The sequence below is a fragment of the Bos taurus genome, chromosome 3 (assembly GCF_002263795.3).
Source record: "Bos taurus isolate L1 Dominette 01449 registration number 42190680 breed Hereford chromosome 3, ARS-UCD2.0, whole genome shotgun sequence".
Lineage (NCBI taxonomy): Eukaryota > Metazoa > Chordata > Mammalia > Artiodactyla > Bovidae > Bos > Bos taurus.
The window spans coordinates 103,491,714-103,511,319 of NC_037330.1; the positions used below are offsets into that span (position 1 = coordinate 103,491,714).

At 52.9% G+C, this 19,606-nt stretch overlaps 1 protein-coding gene across 3 annotated transcripts; it reads left to right on the forward strand.

Annotated features, from left to right (window-relative positions):
• The first annotated feature begins 5,905 nt into the window (after positions 1-5,905).
• On the forward strand, positions 5,906-11,876 carry CLDN19 (claudin 19). Of its 3 annotated transcripts, XM_005204718.5 has the most exons (6): positions 5,906-6,018; positions 6,692-7,440; positions 8,702-8,866; positions 8,975-9,059; positions 10,871-11,023; positions 11,738-11,876. In XM_005204718.5, exons 2-6 carry the CDS (start codon positions 7,218-7,220, stop codon positions 11,784-11,786), a joined length of 675 nt encoding a protein of 224 aa, XP_005204775.1. In that variant the 5' UTR covers positions 5,906-6,018; positions 6,692-7,217; the 3' UTR covers positions 11,787-11,876.
• The last annotated feature ends 7,730 nt before the right edge of the window (positions 11,877-19,606 follow it).

Genomic DNA, 19,606 nt, shown 5'->3' on the forward strand with positions numbered 1-19,606 from the left:
CCTGGTGGTTTGTTCAGAGTGGAAATATGCCCATTGGCCCTAGAGGTCTCACTTGATGAAAATTGTTCTGGGCAGGACACAGTGGCAGGCCCGCTGTGAGGAGGCCTGGTGCCACACCTGGCTTGGCCACTTCCTGTGCAGCCTCAGGCCAGACACTTAACCTTGGGGACCTCGGGGTTGTCATATGTACGAGGGGGACCATAATCCCTGGTCTGCCCACCTCCCGGGCAGTTGTGTGGCCCAGAGGCGGTATCGGATGTGACAGCATTTTGTAAACTGGAACGCTCTGGGTGGATGGCAAGGATTATCTTTAATCCTTCTCTGGCAGCCAGCATCGGTCAGCAGTGCCCTGGCGTGGTGCCCCCGTGTCAGCCACATGCATCCTGCTCTGCTGCCTGGCCTCTGGGTCCTCAGACCTCAGGGTCTCCATGTGCAGGACAACGCACACCTCTAGGAGACAGTGACAGACCTACCGCTTCAGCTCCTCTGGCCTCAGGCTCATCTCCCACCCTGGGCTTGAGAGGCAGGGGGGTCGTGAGTTGGGAACCTGCAGTCTGAGAGCCCATTTATTGATTTAACCCACGTTTATTTATTGAGCACCAGCTATGTGTCTGGTGCTGGGAACATGGAAGCAAACAAAACAAGTCCCTGCCCTTGTAGAGCTTGTACTTTAGTAAGGAGACAGGTAACAAACACATAAGCGTGTGTGTGTGTGTGAGAGCCTTTGAGGTAGATAAGAAAGCAGGTTAGGCCCTAAGTGGGGACCAGCAACAAGGAGGCCAACCTGGGGGCACAGAGTGGGCAAGGAGAGCAGCCAGTGAGGTCAGGGTCCCGGGGGCCACAGGGAGCACCTGGGCTTTGACTCAGTGGGACAGGAGCCCTTGGAGGATTTTGAGCAGGGGTTGGGGGCGTCTGACTTACATTTTAAAGGCCTCAGTGAAGAATGTACATGGAAAATGGGCTCCAAGAGCAAGTATGGAGACAAGGAGAGCATAGCAAAGGCTGCTGCATTGACCCTGGGGAGAGATGGAGGCAGTGTGGATCGGGCGTTGGCAGTGGAAAAGGTCAGGTTCTGGATCTCTTCAAAGTAGAACCAAAAGGGACTTCCCTGGGGGTCCAGTGGCTAAGACCCTGCATTCCCAACTTTGTAGGGGACCCGAGTTTGATCCCTGAACAGGGAACTAAGATCCCACGTGCCACAGCTAAAACCTGGCACAGCCAAGTAGATAAATATTCTTAAAATTTTTTAAAGTAGAGCCGACAGGAGTCACTGATGGGTTGGCTGGCATAAGAAGGAACAACAAGGATTTAGCCTGAACAGTTGTGGAAGTGGAGCCACCTTTTTTTCCCATGTCGGGCAGACTGCAGACAAGAGGGTTATGGGCATTGAAATGTGTTTTGTGTGTTTTGCTCAAGTTTAAAGAGCCTGTTAAGGAGAAGATTCCTGAATCTGGAGTTCAGGGAGAGGTGGAGGTAGGAGTTGACATTTTGGAGGTTGCCATCGGCACATGGTGGGTGTTCAAAGCCAGGAAACTGAGGTCAGTGTAGACAGAAGAGGAGTCAGAAGACTGGGCCGGGCTGCAGGCAGCTGGAGGGCAGTGGGGTCCAACAGAGGACACGAGGACCAGCCGTGAGCAGGGAGCCAAGACGTCTGGTCCTGGAAGCCGATGAGAGTGTTTCAGGAAGGAGGGGTGAGCAGTGTCTAAAGCTGCTGAGAGGTTGAACAAGCTAAGAACCGGGAACCCGCTTTTGAATTTGGGGATGGACGTGGAGATCAGTGAGAACTTTAGCAAGAGATGTTTCAGTCGTCTTTCAAGTGAGAAGGAGAGGAGAATGAGTGGTGCTGGCAGGCGCAGACCACTCTTCTCAGGAATTTACTCGGGGGCAGGAGGAGCTGGAGGGAGCTATGAAGGAGCAGTTGTTTTTCAAGTTGGGAGACAGTCTGCTTATGGGAACCATCCTGTAGGGACAGTCACTATTCCTTTAGTCATTGGTGGTCTGTGTCCTGTTTGGATGACCCCCTTGCCTAATGAGGAAAGGACCACGTTAATGGAAAGAACTGCAACTTCATCCACATGCTGAGCTGGACAAGACTTTCACTTCCCACCACTTCCGGCTGTGTGATCTCTTGAGTGTGTTTCCTCACACACTCAAGGGCTATAACATGAGATTATAGCCCTTACCTCCTGGGATGGCTGAGAGTATCAATGAGGGAATATTCATAGAGAGCCTGGCATGACGCTTGACACACAGGAGATACTCAACATTACAGAAGACTAATCAGCCTGATTGTGGTCTTCCAGGAGTTTTCACTTCAAGGCAGATGAACTTCACAATTTCAAAGTATGCTAAACCATAGAGACAGCAGACTGTCTCAGTGTAGCGCATGAAAGGCCAGATGTTTTCAGCGGCAACAGAACTGGAATAAGTGCATATGGTTCGGTGGGTGAGTCCTGCCAGCAGCAGGAGGTGATGGCAGGGTCCAAGCTAAGATTGCTTGGCCTGTGTGTGTGACACACGCACACAAGTGGATCAGCACTGGGGAAGGCTGCTTGAAGTAAAGGGAGAGCAGCCACAGGAGCATGAGAGGGGATCGAGGCAACTCAGCAAACTCAGGGAAGATCTGGACATGGAAGACGTCTGTCTCGACACTCTGGGCAGCTGGCAGAGCTCTCAGCAGGGGTGCCAAAGAGAGCCATTGCTCAGGACTGTTTGGAGAGGAGAAGAGGGCACTGCCAGACACCCTCACCCTGGTTTAGTTGTTGTTTAGTTGCTAAGTCATGTCCGACTCTTTGCAACCCCATGGGCTGCAGCACGCCAGGCTCCCCTGTCCTTCACTATTTGGAGCTCGCTCAAACTCATGTTCATTGAGTCAGCGATGCCATCCAACCATCTCATCCTCTGTCACCACCCCCTTCTCCTCCTGCCTTCAGTCTTTCCCAGAATCAGGGTCTTTTCAGTGAGTCAGTTCTTCACATCAGGTGGCCAAAGGATTGGAGCTTCAGTATCAGTTCTTCCAATGAATATTCAGGGTTGATTTCCTTTAGGATTGACTGGTTTGATCTCCTTGCTGTCCAAGGGACTCTCAGGAGTCTTCCCCAGCACCACAGTTTAAAACATCAGTTCTTCAGTGCTCAGCCTTCTTCATGGTCCAACTCTCACACCCATACATGACTACTGGAAAAGCTATAGCTTTGACTAGATGGACCTTTGTTGGCAAAGCATTGTCTCTGCTTTTTAATACACTGCCTAGGTTTGTCATAGCTTTTCTCTCAAGGAGAAAGCATCTTTTTAATTTCGTGGCTGCAGTTACTGTCCACAGTGATTTTGGAGCCCAAGGAAATAAAGTCTGTCATTGTTTCCACTTTTCCCCCATCTATTTGCCCTGAGTTAGTTGTGGGACACAGAAATGAGGCTGGTGGTAGGGCCAGCAGATCTCTTAGTCCTTGGGAAGGAGGCAAAGGAACGATGAGCCAAGTGCTGTGAAAGGAAATATGCAAAGAACATGAAGGATCCCAGATCAGAGCACCCGACCCTGCCGGAGTGGGCGAGACACTGAGGTGGCCACCCTGCTGGGTCACACTGGGGTGGCCACGCTGCTGGCGGCACTGCTTTCTAGCTGTGCCGCCTAGGGCAAGTCCTCTCCATTTTAAGCCTGGGATTCCACGGGAAAGTCAGACTCCAAGCTGGGGGGAGTTTGGCCAGCACCACCACCTGAGCCGCCAGCGTTTCAGATGGTGGCTGCAGAGAATGTGCTGGACGGCAACCAACTGAGTCAGACCCTCTTAACTGGCAGGGGGAAAGGACCGGGGGAGGTGCTCCTGTGTTCCACTGGGAGGGAGGCAGAAATGTCATCTCCACACCCATCAGTCAGTGGTCACCACAGATCTACCTACTAAGCACCCGCCCCGCCAGGCACTGCCAGGCAGGAAGGGGCAGTGGGTCTTCAGCCACACAGGGTGAGAAGGCAGCCAACCTGCACCCAGGGTGAGAGGGCACGAGGGGGAGATCGCCCTGGAGGGGGCAGAGCCCTCATTAGCCACAATTCTTCAGGCGTATTATGTTTTCCAGAAGCACTTCTCACCCATATTGATCCTTCTAAACTCCCTCATGACCCAGACAGATGAATGCTATTGTCTCTATTCTTCAGGTTGAGGACCAGAACCAGAGAAGCAAAGGGACTTGCCTAGCATCACACAGCTTTTCAGTGGCAGAGATAAAGCTAGGATCCCTAAGTTTCTTGTAATTTAAGTGAAAGCACTTTTTAAACAGTGAAGTGTGATACCCCAGGGAAGTTTCTAGTTAGCTCTTAATGGAGGCTGGGGTGGGTTCCTGAGCCTTGTTGCTTTCCCCACATGCCTGGGAGTTGCTGGACTGCAGGGGGCCATGGGAATTGCAGAAGCCCTGGGTGGAGAAGCTGCGCCTGGTTAGGGAACTCAACTCCAGAAGCAGGATCTGGATTCCAAAGGGCTTTGGGACATGGGTGAGGGAAGGCCTTTGGGGTAGGAGAGAATGTTTTGGTAGAACAGACTCAAGACCACAAGTAACAGAAGGGATAAGAGTTTCCAAGGGAGATGTGAGCATCATTGTGGATCATAAAGTGGGTCTGGTCCAGTGTGGGGAGGGCTTGGGGTGGGGGGCCTAGCCAGGAGGAGCGAGCAGTTCCTGAGTGCAGCTGGGTGACCCTAAGCATCTCGCTTCCTGTCTCTGATTCTCAGCTTTTCATTTGTCAGTGGAGGGCCTTGTAGTCCCTGATCTCCCGGACTGTGTGGCCTTGAGGATCCTAAGGCTCAGAGACCTGACTCAGGTGCTACTCGGGATCAGAATGACTCCTGGATCCTCCTTACAGAGGAAGCCCTGCATCAGGCTGGAAGAGGGCTTCCCTGGTGGCTCAGCCATGAAGAATCCACCTGCCTTGCAGCAGACACAGTAGACACAGGTTCCATCCCTGGGTGTGGAAGATTCCCCAGGGGAGGAAATGTCAACCCACTCCAGTATTCTTGCCTAGAAAATCCCATGGACAGAGAAGCTTGGAGGACTACAATCCATAGGGTCACAAAGAGCTGGACATGGCTTAGCAACCTAACAACAAAGGCTGGGAGAAGCCAAGCCCAGCCGGGAGAGGGCAGTCAGTCCTTCAGGAATGAATAACTGCTGAGTGGCAGCCCCATGCAGGCAGTCCGCACTCTCTCAAACACTGGGCAGCTCTCTGGGTGATTCCATGAAGCTAATTAGATTTCATGAATCTAATTCCATGATTTAGAGGTGAGGACACAGGCTCCACAGCCAGCCAGCCAGCTCAGGCCCGTTCCTCCTGGTGCTGCAAGAAAGGTGGGGTGTGGACTAGACAGATCTGATAGGAAAGCACCCTGACCCCGGCTTCCTAGCTTGGGGTAGGTCACCTCTCTCAGTCTCGGTTCCTTATCCGTGAAGGGGCGCCCATCGTGTGAGGGGTTGTCTACGAATAGAGGGATAAGGCCTAGAAACCCTTGCCCGGAGTTTCCACTCTGGGCGCCAGGAGTCCCCTGCTCCTCTACATCCTTCTCTCGCTGCCTGTGGTGGAGGGATCGGAATTAGGGACTGACTGTACCATGGCTCTAGGCCCGGCTAGCTTTGGGGGACTCACAGGCGGCCCCAGGACAGCCAGATCCACGTGGCTCGGGACTTTCCAGATCTGAGGACCGCGGTGGGAGATGAGGGGGTGGGGGGAACAGTATAGGGAACCACAGGCCCAGCAGCTCCCACCGCCCCCTTGAGGGCAGGCCCCTCCCCCAGCTGGCAGGCGCGGGGCCGCGGGCCATAACAGGGCCCACGCCCCGGCGGGCTCACAGGGCAGCATTGTCTGCAGAGCCTGGCACCCTCTCGTTTGCATAGCCACGTGAAGAATGCGAGGGAGCGGGCGGGGCTGCCCCTGCGGAGGGGTTCTGGGTGGAGGGTGCCTGGAGCCCAGGGTCGGCGGCAGGACCCTGCCTTCCCCCAGCGCAGCATGGGGAAAGGCGAGGCGAGTGGGACGCTTGGGTAGGAGCGGGTGCGGGGGCGAGGGTGGGGGCTGGCGGGAGCAGGAACAGGATTGTGACATTCCCCGGCACCCACGCCTGGGGAGCCGAACTGAACGTGAGGGGATTGCTAATGAGGTCGACGAGAGTTAAACATTCCCTTGCTCCAGAGGGCTGAGCTGGGACTGGAGAAAGGAGGGGAGGGGGCCTCTCAGAGGGGGCAACCTGAACCCCAGGAATGTGCAGAGGCCACTGCTCCCCACCAGGCTGTTCTGGAGCTAGGGGCCAGGGCCTGGTGCCTCAGGCCCCAGCAGGAGTGTTAAGCCAGCCAGCAAAGGGATTAGCAGCCTGAGCAGTCTGCCCTCCTTCAGGCTGATGCCAAAGGTTGGTGATATCTCCCACCTCCCTGCCAGGCTCCTGGCTGGCTGGCAGCCAGCTCTGTCCCAGCCTTCATGAGGTCTCTCTTCTGCCCCCAACCTCAGATCTCAAACAGACCCCCTGTTTGAGTGAGTCTGGCCCTCCCCTCTTTTGATACACATGGTCCCAGGGACCCAGGACCTCTCTCCCCAACATCCCCTCCCCAGCCCAGTCTCTCCATAGCTGACCTCAGAACCTGCTCCAAAAAGTTCTCCTTGATGTCTAACCCTAGTCTTACCGCCTGTAAATTGGAATTCCATTCTCTTTCCATCCTACAGGCAAGGGACAGAAAACCCCAAGGGTCAGATCAACTGTGTGATGGCAACATCCATCATCTCAGGGCTGATGCTTGGGGTAGGAATGAGAAATTTAGGGCACTTGTATCAGCTTCTAAAGGGGTTCCCCTAGGGAAAAGGCCCTGAGAGCCAGCCTGGGTCACTCCTCCCAGCCCCTCCTTTCTCTATCCCTGGGGAGGGGAACCCACCTTGGCCACGCCCCACCCCACCCCCCACCCCAGGGGGCTGGGCAGGAGGAGCTTTGCTGGGGACCTTGCCCTGGCTTAGGCGGCTACTGTGGGCGGGCCCCTGGCCTTTCCAGCTTGGGCCTCCCCCTGCATTCTAGAGCCTGGATCTGCTGCCTTTGCTGCTGCCACTGCAGGGCTGCCGCCTCTCCTCTTCAGCCTCTGACCACTTGCTTCACCCACCCTCCCACCCTGCTGCTCCTGTCACCTGGCCATGATCTCGGCCCCCCCAGGGATCCTGGCCCAGCCCTGAGCCCTGGAACCCCCAGTCCCCTCCCTTGGCCATGGCCAACTCCGGCCTTCAGCTCCTGGGCTACTTCCTGGCTATGGGTGGCTGGGTGGGCATCATCGCCAGCACAGCCCTGCCGCAGTGGAAGCAGTCCTCCTACGCGGGAGACGCTATCATCACCGCCGTGGGCCTCTATGAAGGGCTCTGGATGTCCTGCGCCTCCCAGAGCACCGGTCAGGTGCAGTGCAAGCTTTATGACTCGCTGCTCGCCCTGGAAGGTAGGCCTCATGCCCTCTGGGATGGGGAGGTGGGAAGTGGGGGTGGGGGGCCCGGAGCAGGCTTTCCCACAGTCTGCCATCTGCCCTGGGCTGCACTCGCCAGCCCCTGAGCCCGTGCACTCGTGAAGAGCCAGGTCAGCCTGTCCCCTGTCCGGGAACAGGGGTTCTAGGTTCTAGCAACTGTGGGTCCACATGCCGGCTCTGCCACTGCAGCCTTGAAGGAGTCCCTGACCCTCTATGTCCTCATCTGGAAAGGGGAGGACTAGGACTCTGGCAGGACTCTGGGAGGGTCGGAGGAGATGACTGCCGGCACTCAGAGGGGCTCGGTCAAGACCCCTCCCTCTGTTTCTCCCCACACTCTGTGCAGACACACGTGTGCACATATCTACTTGTCAGTCCTGCCACGTAGACAAGTGTGCGGGCACTCGGGTGCACCTACACACACACACACCGATTCAAGGGACATGAACTTGAGAAACTCCCGGAGATGGTGAGGGACAGGGAAGCCTGCATGCTGCAGTCCATGGGGTCTCAGAGTCAGACATGACTAACACACACACAAGCGTGTGCATGTACACGCACGTCCACACACAGGCACCTGAGTAGGCAGGCAGTTCTCCTCCTCCTGAGGTGTGCGACTGAGTCTGACAAGTTGGCTCATAAACAGATACCACTATATAGCTCTACCCTGGCTGGGAGCCCACCCACCGCCCTCTGCCCAGGGCCCCACAGGCCTGAGCCAGGCTACTGTCACATGGCCCCCGCCACTGCAGACCAGACAGGTCATCTGGCCTCCATCAGGGACCCAGATCCCCTGAGCTGCCCCTGGGCCCGGGACTGACCCCAGCAGCAGGCATCCAGCTACCATGGGTGACTCAAGGGGCAGAGGGAAAGGTGACCAGAGTCAGATCCCTCAGCTCCTCCTTCTGCCGGATCTGAAAGGCCCCAGGAGAAGCTGCCTCCCAACCCCACTGCCTGCGAGGGCTGTGCCAGGCCCCAAGGGGTCGCCTGGTCAGAAAGCAGCAGATGGGAGAACTCATGCCCCCCATCACCACACACTATCCCAAGGACCCCGCAAGCGAGAGTGAGTGGTGGAGTTCACTGGTGTGGCTCAGCTCCACACCCTGCTCTCACACCCTCCCCATCCCCTCAAACCTACGCAAGTAGCACCTCCAACTTCAGCTCCAGGCACCCCCATCTTGGGCTCCTCCCACCCGCCTACTTCTCCCACCCCCGGCTCAGTCCCTCCCGCTCCACCCAGGTCACATCCAGTCAGCACGAGCCCTGATGGTGGTGGCTGTGCTCCTGGGCTTCGTGGCCATGGTCCTCAGTGTCGTCGGCATGAAGTGCACCCGGGTCGGAGACAGCAACCCCATCGCCAAGGGCCGTGTCGCCATCGCTGGGGGTGCCCTCTTCCTCCTGGCGGGTAAGTGCCCAGCTCCTCCCCCACCATCTTGACCGTAGCAAGTAGCCCCATGCTGGCTGGCCATCTGGGGGCCGGAGCAGAGCTGAGACCTCCCTCCCCTGTCCTTAGGCCTCTGCACTTTGACGGCCGTCTCATGGTATGCCACCCTGGTGACCCAGGAGTTCTTCAACCCCAGCACACCTGTCAACGCCAGGTGAGTGCCAGGACATGGCTTGAGCCATGGCTGGGCCTCTCGCTCCACCTTCTCTGAGGCCACTGGCCTTCGTCCAGCAGGGTGCCCGGAGGGGAAACAAGGGACAGGCCCCAGGAGCTGTCTCTGAGAAGTTCTTTGGTGTGGGGAGCAGACAGCATGTGGCTGGGCCCTCCAACGGGGCGGGAGGCCTATGGAAGCCACCCCAAGGGGTAATGCCCTGGCTCTTGATTTAAATCCCAGCTCCACACAGGCTGTCTGTCTGACTGGCAAGTTCCTTAATCTTTCCGTGTCTGATTTCCTGCCCTGGAACATGCAACTAGGACCAGGGACACAGCTTAGTGTGGTTGTGAGGGTTCTGTGAGATGGTGCAGGTAAGGGACCTAGCACAGTGCCTGGGTTCTTATTTCTGTAGGAGGCACAATGACTTTGAGCCAAAGAGATGAGGTTGGAAAAGTCTTAAGGGAAGATGGCAGAGGCCCTTGCAGCCATAGGAAGCTTTCTTTTCCCCCTCCAGGGGTGGAAGGCAGGACAATCCCTCTGGCTGTGGTGTGAGAATGATGGGGAGTGGGCAAGGCCAGTAAGGTTCTGTTGTAGAGGTCTGGAGCAGAGGGCTTAGGGCTGAGGGGCAGAGATACTTAGAGGCTAAAATGGTCAGGACTTGTAAGGTCAAGGTGTGGGGGCCAAATAAGGGGCTCTGTGAAGGGACTGGCCCCTCCCCTTACCTCTCAGCTCTGCCAGGAGCAGAGAATGGGACAGTCTCAACCCCAGATATCCCAACAGACCTTGAGGCCTGGGGTGGAGGATGAGGAGAGATGGCTGGGTCATTGCAGTCTGGAGGGCTCCCTGGAGGAGGCAGCAATATGGAGAGGGGAGGAAAAGGAGACTTCAGGATGAGGTTCAATCCCCGAGGCTGGCAGCTGTAACCACAAAAACCTGCGAAGCAAGAGGTAGAGCAGCTCAGAGACGCCAGGCTGACACTCAGCCTGTTCCTTCAGCATTCCTCAAGGTTGCCCGAATCGCAGGCCCTGTGCTGGGCCCTGGGGACATAGATGAATCCGGTGCTGTCTGCCCTTAAGGTGCTCCCCAGGGAGCCAGACAAGCAAGGAACTGATCAGCCACCATGTGAGAGTCAGTGCCAGGTGGCGAGCAAAGCGGTCAGGGAAAGCTGCTGGAGGAGGTGGTATCTACACTGGGTCCGGGAGGCAGAGGGGACGCAGGTAGGGGACACTCCAGCAGGGGGCGCCTCGGAACCAAAGGTGGCTGCAGAGGGGACGCCGGGCTGTCCCACCTAGTCTAGGGGTGGAGAGGCTGGAGTGCCAGATGGAAAAGGCGGAGGAGTCTGGCCTTCCCCAGAGGGCAGTGAGAGCCCAGTGGCGAGTTCCGTGGGCCAGACCATGACCAAGAGAGGTGGCTGGACTGCCCCGTTCCTCCCCTCCCTGACCCCCGCTCCCCCTCCCCCCCACCCCCCTCCCCAGCCACACACACCCCACCTTGCACTGGCCAGAGGAGGAAAGAGGCCCGAGGTTGCACGGAGCAGACCAGCCTGGGCCTGGGTCACTCTGGGTCTGTGGTGTTGATGTGCTGCGACAGGGGCTGAAGAAAGGATGTGCGTTCATCCCAACTTCCTCAGATGTGGGTTCACCCCAGCTTCCCCAGAGAGCCCAAGGAGGCTTGTGAGGCCCCAGCCTCCGCTCCCCACGCCCTGCCCACCCTCCGCTCTGCCAGGCAGAGGCTGGGAGGCCCCCGGGGGAGGTCGGGGCGGGGCGGGGGTAGGCACAGTCACACCTGATGGTGTCCTCCACCCCTCGCAGGTACGAGTTCGGCCCAGCCCTGTTTGTGGGCTGGGCGGCCGCCGGCCTGGCCCTGCTGGGCGGCTCCTTCCTCTGCTGCACGTGTCCGGAGCCGGAACGAGCCAACAACAGCCCGCAGCCCTACCGGCCAGGCCCCTCCACGGCTGCCCGAGAGTACGTCTGAGCCTGCCCAGCACCCGCCGGCCTGTGCAGCACCCCGGGTGGGGCCAGGAGGGCTCGGGGGGTCCCCCAGGTCGGTTAGGGCTCTGAGCAGCTTGTCCCCAACCTAGGCACCCAGTCTGCGTTCTGAGACTTAGACCCAGACATTCAGAGAGAGGCAGGAGGCAGGCCTCAGCCCTCCTGTGCTGCTGGGGCCAGGGCCAGGGCCAGGTACAAGCAGGGACCTGTCCACACCCCAGCCAGCTGCAGTTCCTTTCATGGCCACTTATTTACTCATCCGCTGGTTGAGTGAGTGACTACTCTGTGCTGGGCCTGGAGGACGCAGCAATAAAGACGCCCTGGAGGTGGCCAGAGCCCATTGTCCCCCTGGCCCACGGGGCTTCTCACAACCCCAGGAAGGAAGTAACGTCAGGATGACACTTGTCCCCGATTACACACACAAGGAAGTGGGTTCAGAGAGACCAGGAGGCGTGGCCCTGCTGCCTCTGAATTCAGGTCTTCCAGTATGCCTGGAGCTGTGTGGACACTCACACAGATGGCTGAGCGAGGCCATGTCACCCCTGCCCCAGAAATGGGCTCCCGCTGCAGGGCTGCTGTGAATTGCACTTGCCAGTCCCTGGGTCTGGGCCTGAACCCCACAGCCCCTGCCCCAGCCCCGCTGCCCTCTGCTCACCCCACTAACTAGCTCTCCTCTCTTTTGACTTTCAGACCAGTTGTTAAATTGTCCGCCTCCACCAAGGGCCCCCTGGGTGTGTAAAGTCCAGGTCCCCAGCCTGGCTCTGCCCCGCCTTGCCACACCTAGACTATGGGCTTGATATTTTTTTTGGAAAGAAAAGTGAACATCCAGCTCCGAGTGTGGTGTCATTTGATCCGTCTCTGGTACGGCAGAGCTGGACCCTGGGCTCCTTGGGCACAAAGACGGGGAGACAGGTCCAGTAAGCGTTACACAGCACATGCGAGCTGAGCAGGATCCTCCCTGACCGTCCTTAGGTTGGCACCAGCACCTCCTTGGTCAGAGACGCAGCCCTGCTGCTCTGGCTGTCCTGGAGCCCTCCTGGGAAAGGGGGTGATCCCAGGGAGGCCCTCTCACTTGGAGCTGAGGGTCAGAGCTGGGTGAGAGCCCACTGAGAGCCCTCCAGGAGCTGGCTGCCTGGAGAAGTGCCTGAGGGAAGGACGGTAGGGCCTTGCAGGAGTGGCGGAAACTCTGCTCCCAGCCCAGTGCTGCCACCTCTCCCACACCCACACCCCTCTTCCTCTCCAGTCTGCTGAGACCCCACTGTTTCTGCCCTGGAACCAGAGTAGGGAGGGGCAGCCTGAGGCTGCTTGAGGCAGTGGCTGGAGCTGTGGCCTCACACAGGGCTGTGGGCAGAGCTGGAAGGGCTTTGGGTCTTGGAAGTACAGTTATCACCTCCTTAGTATAGAAGCAAGTGTGTGCACGGCTTAGTCGCTCAGTCGTGTCCCACTCTTTGGTACCCCTTGGACTGTAGGCCGCCAGGCTCCTCTGTCATAGGATTTTTCAGGCAGGAACACTGGAGTGGGTTGCCATTTCCTTTTCCAATAGACGCAAGAGACGTCCTCAAAGGAATGTAGGGAAAATGAGCCCTTGCCCTCATGCTCAGGTGTTGCCCACCCTAGACGTCCTCCCGGGACCCTGGGTCTCTCTCTGGCCTCTGCCCTCTGTCTCTCCCAACCAGAAGGAGCTGACCACAGCTCTCAGAAAGAACTGTCTCTTGCCTTCTCCTGCCCTCCTTAGCCAGTTCTCTTCTGGCTTTCTCCACCACCCATCCAGTGACATCTCCTACCCAGTCAAGATCCCAAGGACACAGCTCAACCGTCTCCCCCTGACATGCCCCTGAGAGGTGAAGTCAGACGAGATGACCATCCGGCTCCCGCAGAAGGGAGGGGAGAAGCAGACGGCAGAGCTGCTGTGGGATTGTCCACGGGCGGCCAGGCGTGGCAGCAGCTGCGCCTACAGGGGTGCGCCTGAGGGGCTAGAAGGGGTGGGTGGCTGCGCCTAAATGGGTTCACTAGAGCCCTGCCTCTCAAACGAGGTGAGAGGTGAACGAGAGCTATGGCAGAGTCCCTCTGGGTGCCTGACACTGTAACGTAGGGGTTCTTGGCTCTGCTCGCACATTCAAGTCACCTGGGGAGCTGATGTCCAGCCCTCCCCGCCGCCTCTAGGCATCCCAACTTAATGGACTTGAGGTGGCCATGTGGCGGACCTGGGCACCAAAGGTCAGCACACTGAGGGCACTTCTGTGAGGCCTCAGAGCTTCTGTGAAGCTCGGGGCTGTGACAGCCACATTTCTTGCCCCTCTGAGGCAGTCTCGAAAGGCAGGTAAAACAAGAGGCGAGAAAGACGAAAGGAAGCCCCTCTCCCTCTGCCTTTCCTGAGACCAGGAAGCCCCTCTCCCTCTGCCTTTCCTGAGACCAGGCCGTTCCGTGAGAACACCACACCCTCCCAGTGAATAAATAAAACCCTTTCCACTGAAACGGTTTTGAGTGTGACTTCTGTCACACACAGCCATGTGTTATCTCTTGTGGTTCAGGGGCCACCAGAGGCTTGGGACTTGGTAGGAAAATGTTGGGATAGAGTGTGCTGGCTGCTTCAGGGATGGGCTGTGAGGGAGACAAGCACCAGGCCAGCCGGTGGCCCTACAGCCGGGCAGGAGCAAAATTCAGTGTGATCCTTTGTAAAGGGAAGTCTTTTGTGCCCAGAGCCAAAGACTGGACAGGTGGAGAGTCAGACGACCGCTCACAACCCAGTGGGTCCTGGCAATGGGTGGATGTCTGGGAAGAGTTCGGAGTTTGCAGCTAGAAGAGCGTGGGAAGCCTGATCCCCCCAGGCCTCTTCTCTTTCAAATGTTTACATCACAGTCACCTTCACATCACAGTCTGCCAACCTGTGACAGGGTCCACTGTCCAGGCCTCCTGTTTCCTACCCCAGCCACAAGGCTAGAGGACTGAGAGGAGACCCAGGTAGGTTTCTGTTATTATTTTACTAGCGGAGTTCTTTCAAGGATGAAATTAAGTGTTAGTTGCTCAGTTGTGTCTGACTCTTTGCAACCCCATGGACTGAAGCCCTCCAGGTTCTTCCGTCCATAGAATTCTCCAGCCAAGAATTACTGGAGTGGGTTGCCATTCCCTTTTCCAGGGGATCTTCCTGACTCAGGGATCAAACCCAGGTCTCCTGCATTGCAGGCAGATTCTTGATCGTCTGAGCCATCAGAGAAGCTAAGAATGAAATTGGCAGGCCATAAAAGATGGTTTGGGGAGGGATATATCTGTGCCCTCAGCCTCGAAGGAAATCCTGAGTACCATGGTAACAGATGTTCAGCTAAGGGGTGTGAACCAGGTGCTGGAGTATCTGACCAGACCTCATCTATTGCCTGCATCTGAGAGTATAGATAGGAACTGAGTATTAGATGATGTCAAGGAATTATGGTTAACTTTGTGTTATATATTATTCATTTTATGTGATAATGACACTGGTTATCATTTTTAAGCCTTGTCTGTCAGAAGTGCACATTGAAACAATGTAATGGTTGGGTTTTCTTTAAAAAACTCTAGGAATAGAAAAGTCAGAGGCAGGGGATTATAAAATAAGACTGGTAAATGCCAGTGGTACTTAGGGGTTCACTCTGTTCTTCTCTGTGCATTTGAAAATGAAAAAAAAATCAAAAGGTTAAAAATACATCTGAGTTTTGCTGGTTTGTAATTTTTATACTTTCCATTGGAATAAAGGTGATGAAGACTCTTGTCACTCAAAGCAGAGTCTTCCGGCCACAAGCATCACATCACCCAAAACCTTGTTAGAAGTGCAGAATTTCAGGCTCCACTCCAGACTAGGAGAAACAGACTCAGCATTTTCAGGAGATCTCTGGGTGATTCTGGAGCATTTCGGAAAGGCAAGTGTAGGCTAGTGAGAGCTGTGTGTGGCTTCTCCTTTTCTGGATGAGAATTTCAACTGAGCTACCATTGAATAACTGGATATAATGAAAGTGGTTCAATTTAAGATTTTGTCTAGAGTTGGGACGATTGTGGGGAGCACAACTAAACCTGATCCAGGCCAAACTGGACATAAGAATGGACAACACCCAGAGAAGTGCTTCCTGACCACCTCTCCTCAGAGAGCACACAAAACTAATACTTAGTTCAATTTATGAGAATATTGCAGGCAATTTTATTCTGGATACTATATATTCTTGTTTAAAAAAAGTAGAAATGTGGAGGAAACAATCACTTTGCGGAATAGCAGAAATTAACATTACATTGTAAATCAACCGAGAGTGAGTGAAAGTTGCTCAGTCGTGTCCGACTCTTTGAGACCCCATTGACTATACTGTCCTTGGAATTCTCCAGGCCACAATACAGGAGTGGGTATTATTAGTTCCTTCTCCAGGGTACTGTACATCAACTATAAATCAACTGTACTTCAGTAAAATTTTTTTAAAAAGAAAAAAATTATTAAGGAAAGGTTAATCAATTCTTGAGAGCATCAGAGGACTGACACAATGCTATGGAGTCAGAGAGTCAAACCTGAAGCCCTGCTGCTCCCTCTCCGTGTTGGTAGCCCATGTGGTTGCCACAGAGCTGAAGAGCCCTTGGTTGGAGGGTTTGGAGATTGGTTACATATAAAGGGATTGAACAAATAAGTAAATTTGTCATTGTTTACCCACTCCAGTATTCTTGCCTGGAGAATCCCGGGGACAGAGGAGCCTAGTGGGCTGCCATCTATGGGGTTGCACAGAGTCGGACACGACTGAAGTGACTTAGCAGCAGCAGCAGCAGCAGCAGTCGCTCATTCATCTCTGACTTGTGACCCCACGGCCTGTAGCCCGCCAGGCTCCTCTGTCCGTGGGATTTCCCAGGCAAAAATACTGGAGTGGGTTGCCATTTCCTTCTCCAGGGGTTCTTCCTGACCCAGGGACCAAACCCTCATCCCCTGCACTGCAGGAGGATTCTTTACCACTGAATCACCTGGGAAGCCCCAATAAGTATATACACAGGAGGTAATTGGAGCCAGTCTTCTCACTGTGAGAGAATGGATTTACAGAGTTGGAAAGGGGGAAGACTAGAATAACTCTTGAGGTGTTGGATCAGAGTTGGAGGTATGCGGATGAACATACAACTTTTGATATATGTAGATAAATGTAGAAATAGGTACAGTTGTATACGTACATGTGTGTAATATACATACACAGAGCCTTCTGTAACCACGGACATGGAACTGGAAATATGGAGAGCCCACTGTACTACAGTATTTTATATAAAGGACTTGAGCATTCAGGGATTTTGGTATGATTGTGGTCGGCAGGGGAGGGGGTGGATGGGTGTGGTTCTGGAACCAATCTCCCATGAGAACTGAGGGCTGACTGTACATCCCCTAGACAGGCCAAGAAGCAATGACCCCCAAGGGCAAGCTCATGTCTTGATTTCTGAATACCACGCAGAACCCAAGGGAGATTCAAGGAAAGTACAAAATAAGCTTGGAGCATCTTGTTCCAGAAAGTAAGAATGTGCTCAAGGAACGATGGAGAAGTGTCTAAAGGATTCAGGAGTTGGATTAAAGGGTTCCCTCTGATTTTATCTGGAACAATTTGATCATCAAAATACATAGTGACAGTAATGGATTTTAACTCTGTGAATAAAAATAAGAATCCACTAGTTCCTAGAGATATGAATAATTAAGTGGGGGAAAAGCTTTACAGTAAAATGGCAGTACATGTAACTTATTAACTAAGAAGTACAAAACACTTAATTTTGCAATGATAAGCACAGTGGACATATCTTAATCAAGTGATGAGTTAATACCACCAGTAATGAAACAAGACAAATGTAGGTGACTCCCAAGATAGAAATGGAAGCTTTGAACTCACCTACGACGAAAACAGAATCTTTCACCTTCATTTTTGAAAGATGTTTTTGCTGAGTATAGAATTCTAGGTTGAGTCCTTCATCCTTTTTCAGCACTTTGTAGATCTTGTGCTAGTGTTTGCTAGTGTTTTCTAGCTTACATCGTTTTTAAATCAAAAGTCTGCTGTAGTTCATATTGTAGTTCCTCTGTTTCTCTCTGGCTGTTTGTCAGATTTTCTCAGTCCTTGGTTTTCTTAAATCTGACTCTGATGTGCCTAGATGTATTTTTTCCTTTGTGTTTATTTTGCTTCATGTTTTCTGAGCTTCCTGGATCTGTGATGTATTAACTTTCATTGACTTTGGGAAATTTGCAGCCATTATTTTTTCAAATGTTCCTTCTGCTACATTTTTCCTATCTTCAGCAGCTACTTCAGTCACATGCTGGATATTGTGTCACAGCTCTTCAGTGGTCTGTTTTCCCCATGTTTTGGTTTGTATAATTTCTGCGGACATATTTTTAAGATGAAGACGTTTTCCTCCACTGTGTCATCATTTGATGAGAACATCTAAGCAATTCTTCACTTCTGCTGATACCTGGTGCTTAGTTTGAGACCTGGAATCCAGAGTTTTTCTTAGTGTTACTGAGCCTTGGCATTCAACACTTCCTGCATGCTGGCACCAAAGGAAATCTCTCTCCATGCTCTTGTTCCCTCCCCAGAAACAGCTTGCCATTGCTCGCCTTATGACACAAGGCTCATGTTGGTGGCACAGGTTTTCTCAGTTCTGTTCCAGCCTTAGTCATAGATGGGCCCTGTGCACCTGAGCATCTGACCCCTGCCTTGTGATGACAGTGGGTCTTGGGTGGGAGTTTCCTGCCCTCCCATCAGGAAGCAGATTTCTGTTTTGTAGCAATTCAGGATCTTAATAACAAGTTTCCGATTTCTCTCTAGTGTCAGGCAGTTTTTGCTTCTACCCCAGCTCAGAGGTAGGCAACCTTGGTTTAGGACTTACTTCTTACTTTGCTTTTCATTCCTTTTGTATCTCCTAATATTTCAAATAGGATCATTATCTTCTGCTTGTTAATGCCCATCTGCTGCTTGTGAGTGTTCTTCATTATTATCTCTAAATGTCTTTTTTTTTTTTTTTCACCTTCATATCCTACTGTGTATGGAATCCTAGGTTGGCAATTATTTTCTTTCAGGTCACTGAAGATATTTTTTTACTCTAAGACTATCATTTTACTATTTTCTGGCATCCATTGTTTCTGTTGAGAAATATCAGCTTAAATGTCACTTCTCTGAAAGTAATCTTTTTTTCTCCCTGGCTCCCTAATATATTCTTTTGCCATTTAAAAAAAAATTGTGCTATCATTTTTGATGTGTTTAGATGTGGATTTCTTTTTGTTTAACTTCTTTGGGATTATTGACTCTTTTGGTGCCCCTCTCCCCACTCCAGTCATTTCTGATTGAGTCTCAGTCATCATCTCTTCAATTTTTTCCTTTTTTTCTTTCTTCTGTGGCTACAATTACAGACTGGTTGATTTTCTTACTATATTCTCTCTTAGCTTTTCTCCTGTTTTCCACATTGTTTATTCTCTGTATTTCATTAGAAATGATTTCCTTCAACTATCTCTAATATTTATTTTTATTTTTTGACTGTACTGCATGGCTTGTGGGATTTTCATTCTCTGACCAGGATGGAACCCAGGCCCTCAACAGTGAAAGCGTGGAGTCCTAGTCACTAGACCGCCAGAGAATTCCCTTTTTATCTTCAGCATTTAACTAGCTTCTGAACCTGTGTATTGATTTCTTTGGTGTATTGTGTTTTTATAGTCTCAGATTTCCATCTGGTTAATTTTTAAAAATCTGCTGTCAATTTATACAGTTTCTGGTCCCCTCCTTTATTAGTTTGCCAGGGTTGCTATAACAGAATAATGTATGTTGGGTGGCTTAGACAACAGAAGTTTATTTCCCCACATTCTTGCAGGCTGAAAGTTTAAGGTGTAGGTGTAGGCAGAGTTAGTTTCTCTCTGCACACTCTGTCTTTACGTGGTAGAAGCCTGTCCTCTTCTGGTGCCTTGGTCCTTCCTTGTGCCTATGTCTTAATCTCTTCTTATAAGGACACCAGGTATATTGGATTAAGCCTCACAGTCCATGATCTCATTTAACCTCATCTCTTTAAAGACTCTATGTTCAAATAGGGAGCTTCCCTGGTGGCTCAGAGGTTAAAGCGTCTGTCTCCAATGCGGATGACCCGGGCTCGATCCCTGGGTCGGGAAGATCCCCTGGAGAAGGAAATGGTAACCCACTCCAGTATTCTTGCCTGGAGAATCCCATGGACTGAGAAGCCAGGTAGGCTACAGTCCACGGGGTCACAAAGAGTTGGACATGACTGAGCGACTTCACTTTCACTTTCTTTCATGTTCTAGAGTCACATTGGAAAAGTACTGGGGGTTAGGATTTAAATATATGAATTTGGGTTGGAGAGAGTCCCAATTCAGCCCATAACACGTCCTAAAATTTTCGAGTGTCTTTTATCTAATGAAGCAGTAAACACAGTTGCTTTACATTCTGTGTCTAATATTTCTGGCCTCTGGGATGCCTGTGGGGCTTTTTCCACCGTCTGCTAGTCTTTGTTTGTGATGACTTGTCCCCTGTAGACTTAATCATCTTTGAATGTATGCTTGATTTGGCATTTGTAAAACATTTATAGAAATAATTC

Excerpts from the sequence above, each read along its gene's own strand:
- CLDN19 (XM_005204718.5), top strand. The coding sequence starts at position 7,218 with ATGGCCAACTCCGGCCTTCAGCTCCTGGGCTACTTCCTGGCTATGGGT. Across the intron at positions 8,867-8,974 it reads TGCCCTCTTCCTCCTGGCGG|GCCTCTGCACTTTGACGGCC; the intron begins GTAAGTGCCCAG and ends CCCTGTCCTTAG. Across the intron at positions 9,060-10,870 it reads AGCACACCTGTCAACGCCAG|GTACGAGTTCGGCCCAGCCC; the intron begins GTGAGTGCCAGG and ends CACCCCTCGCAG.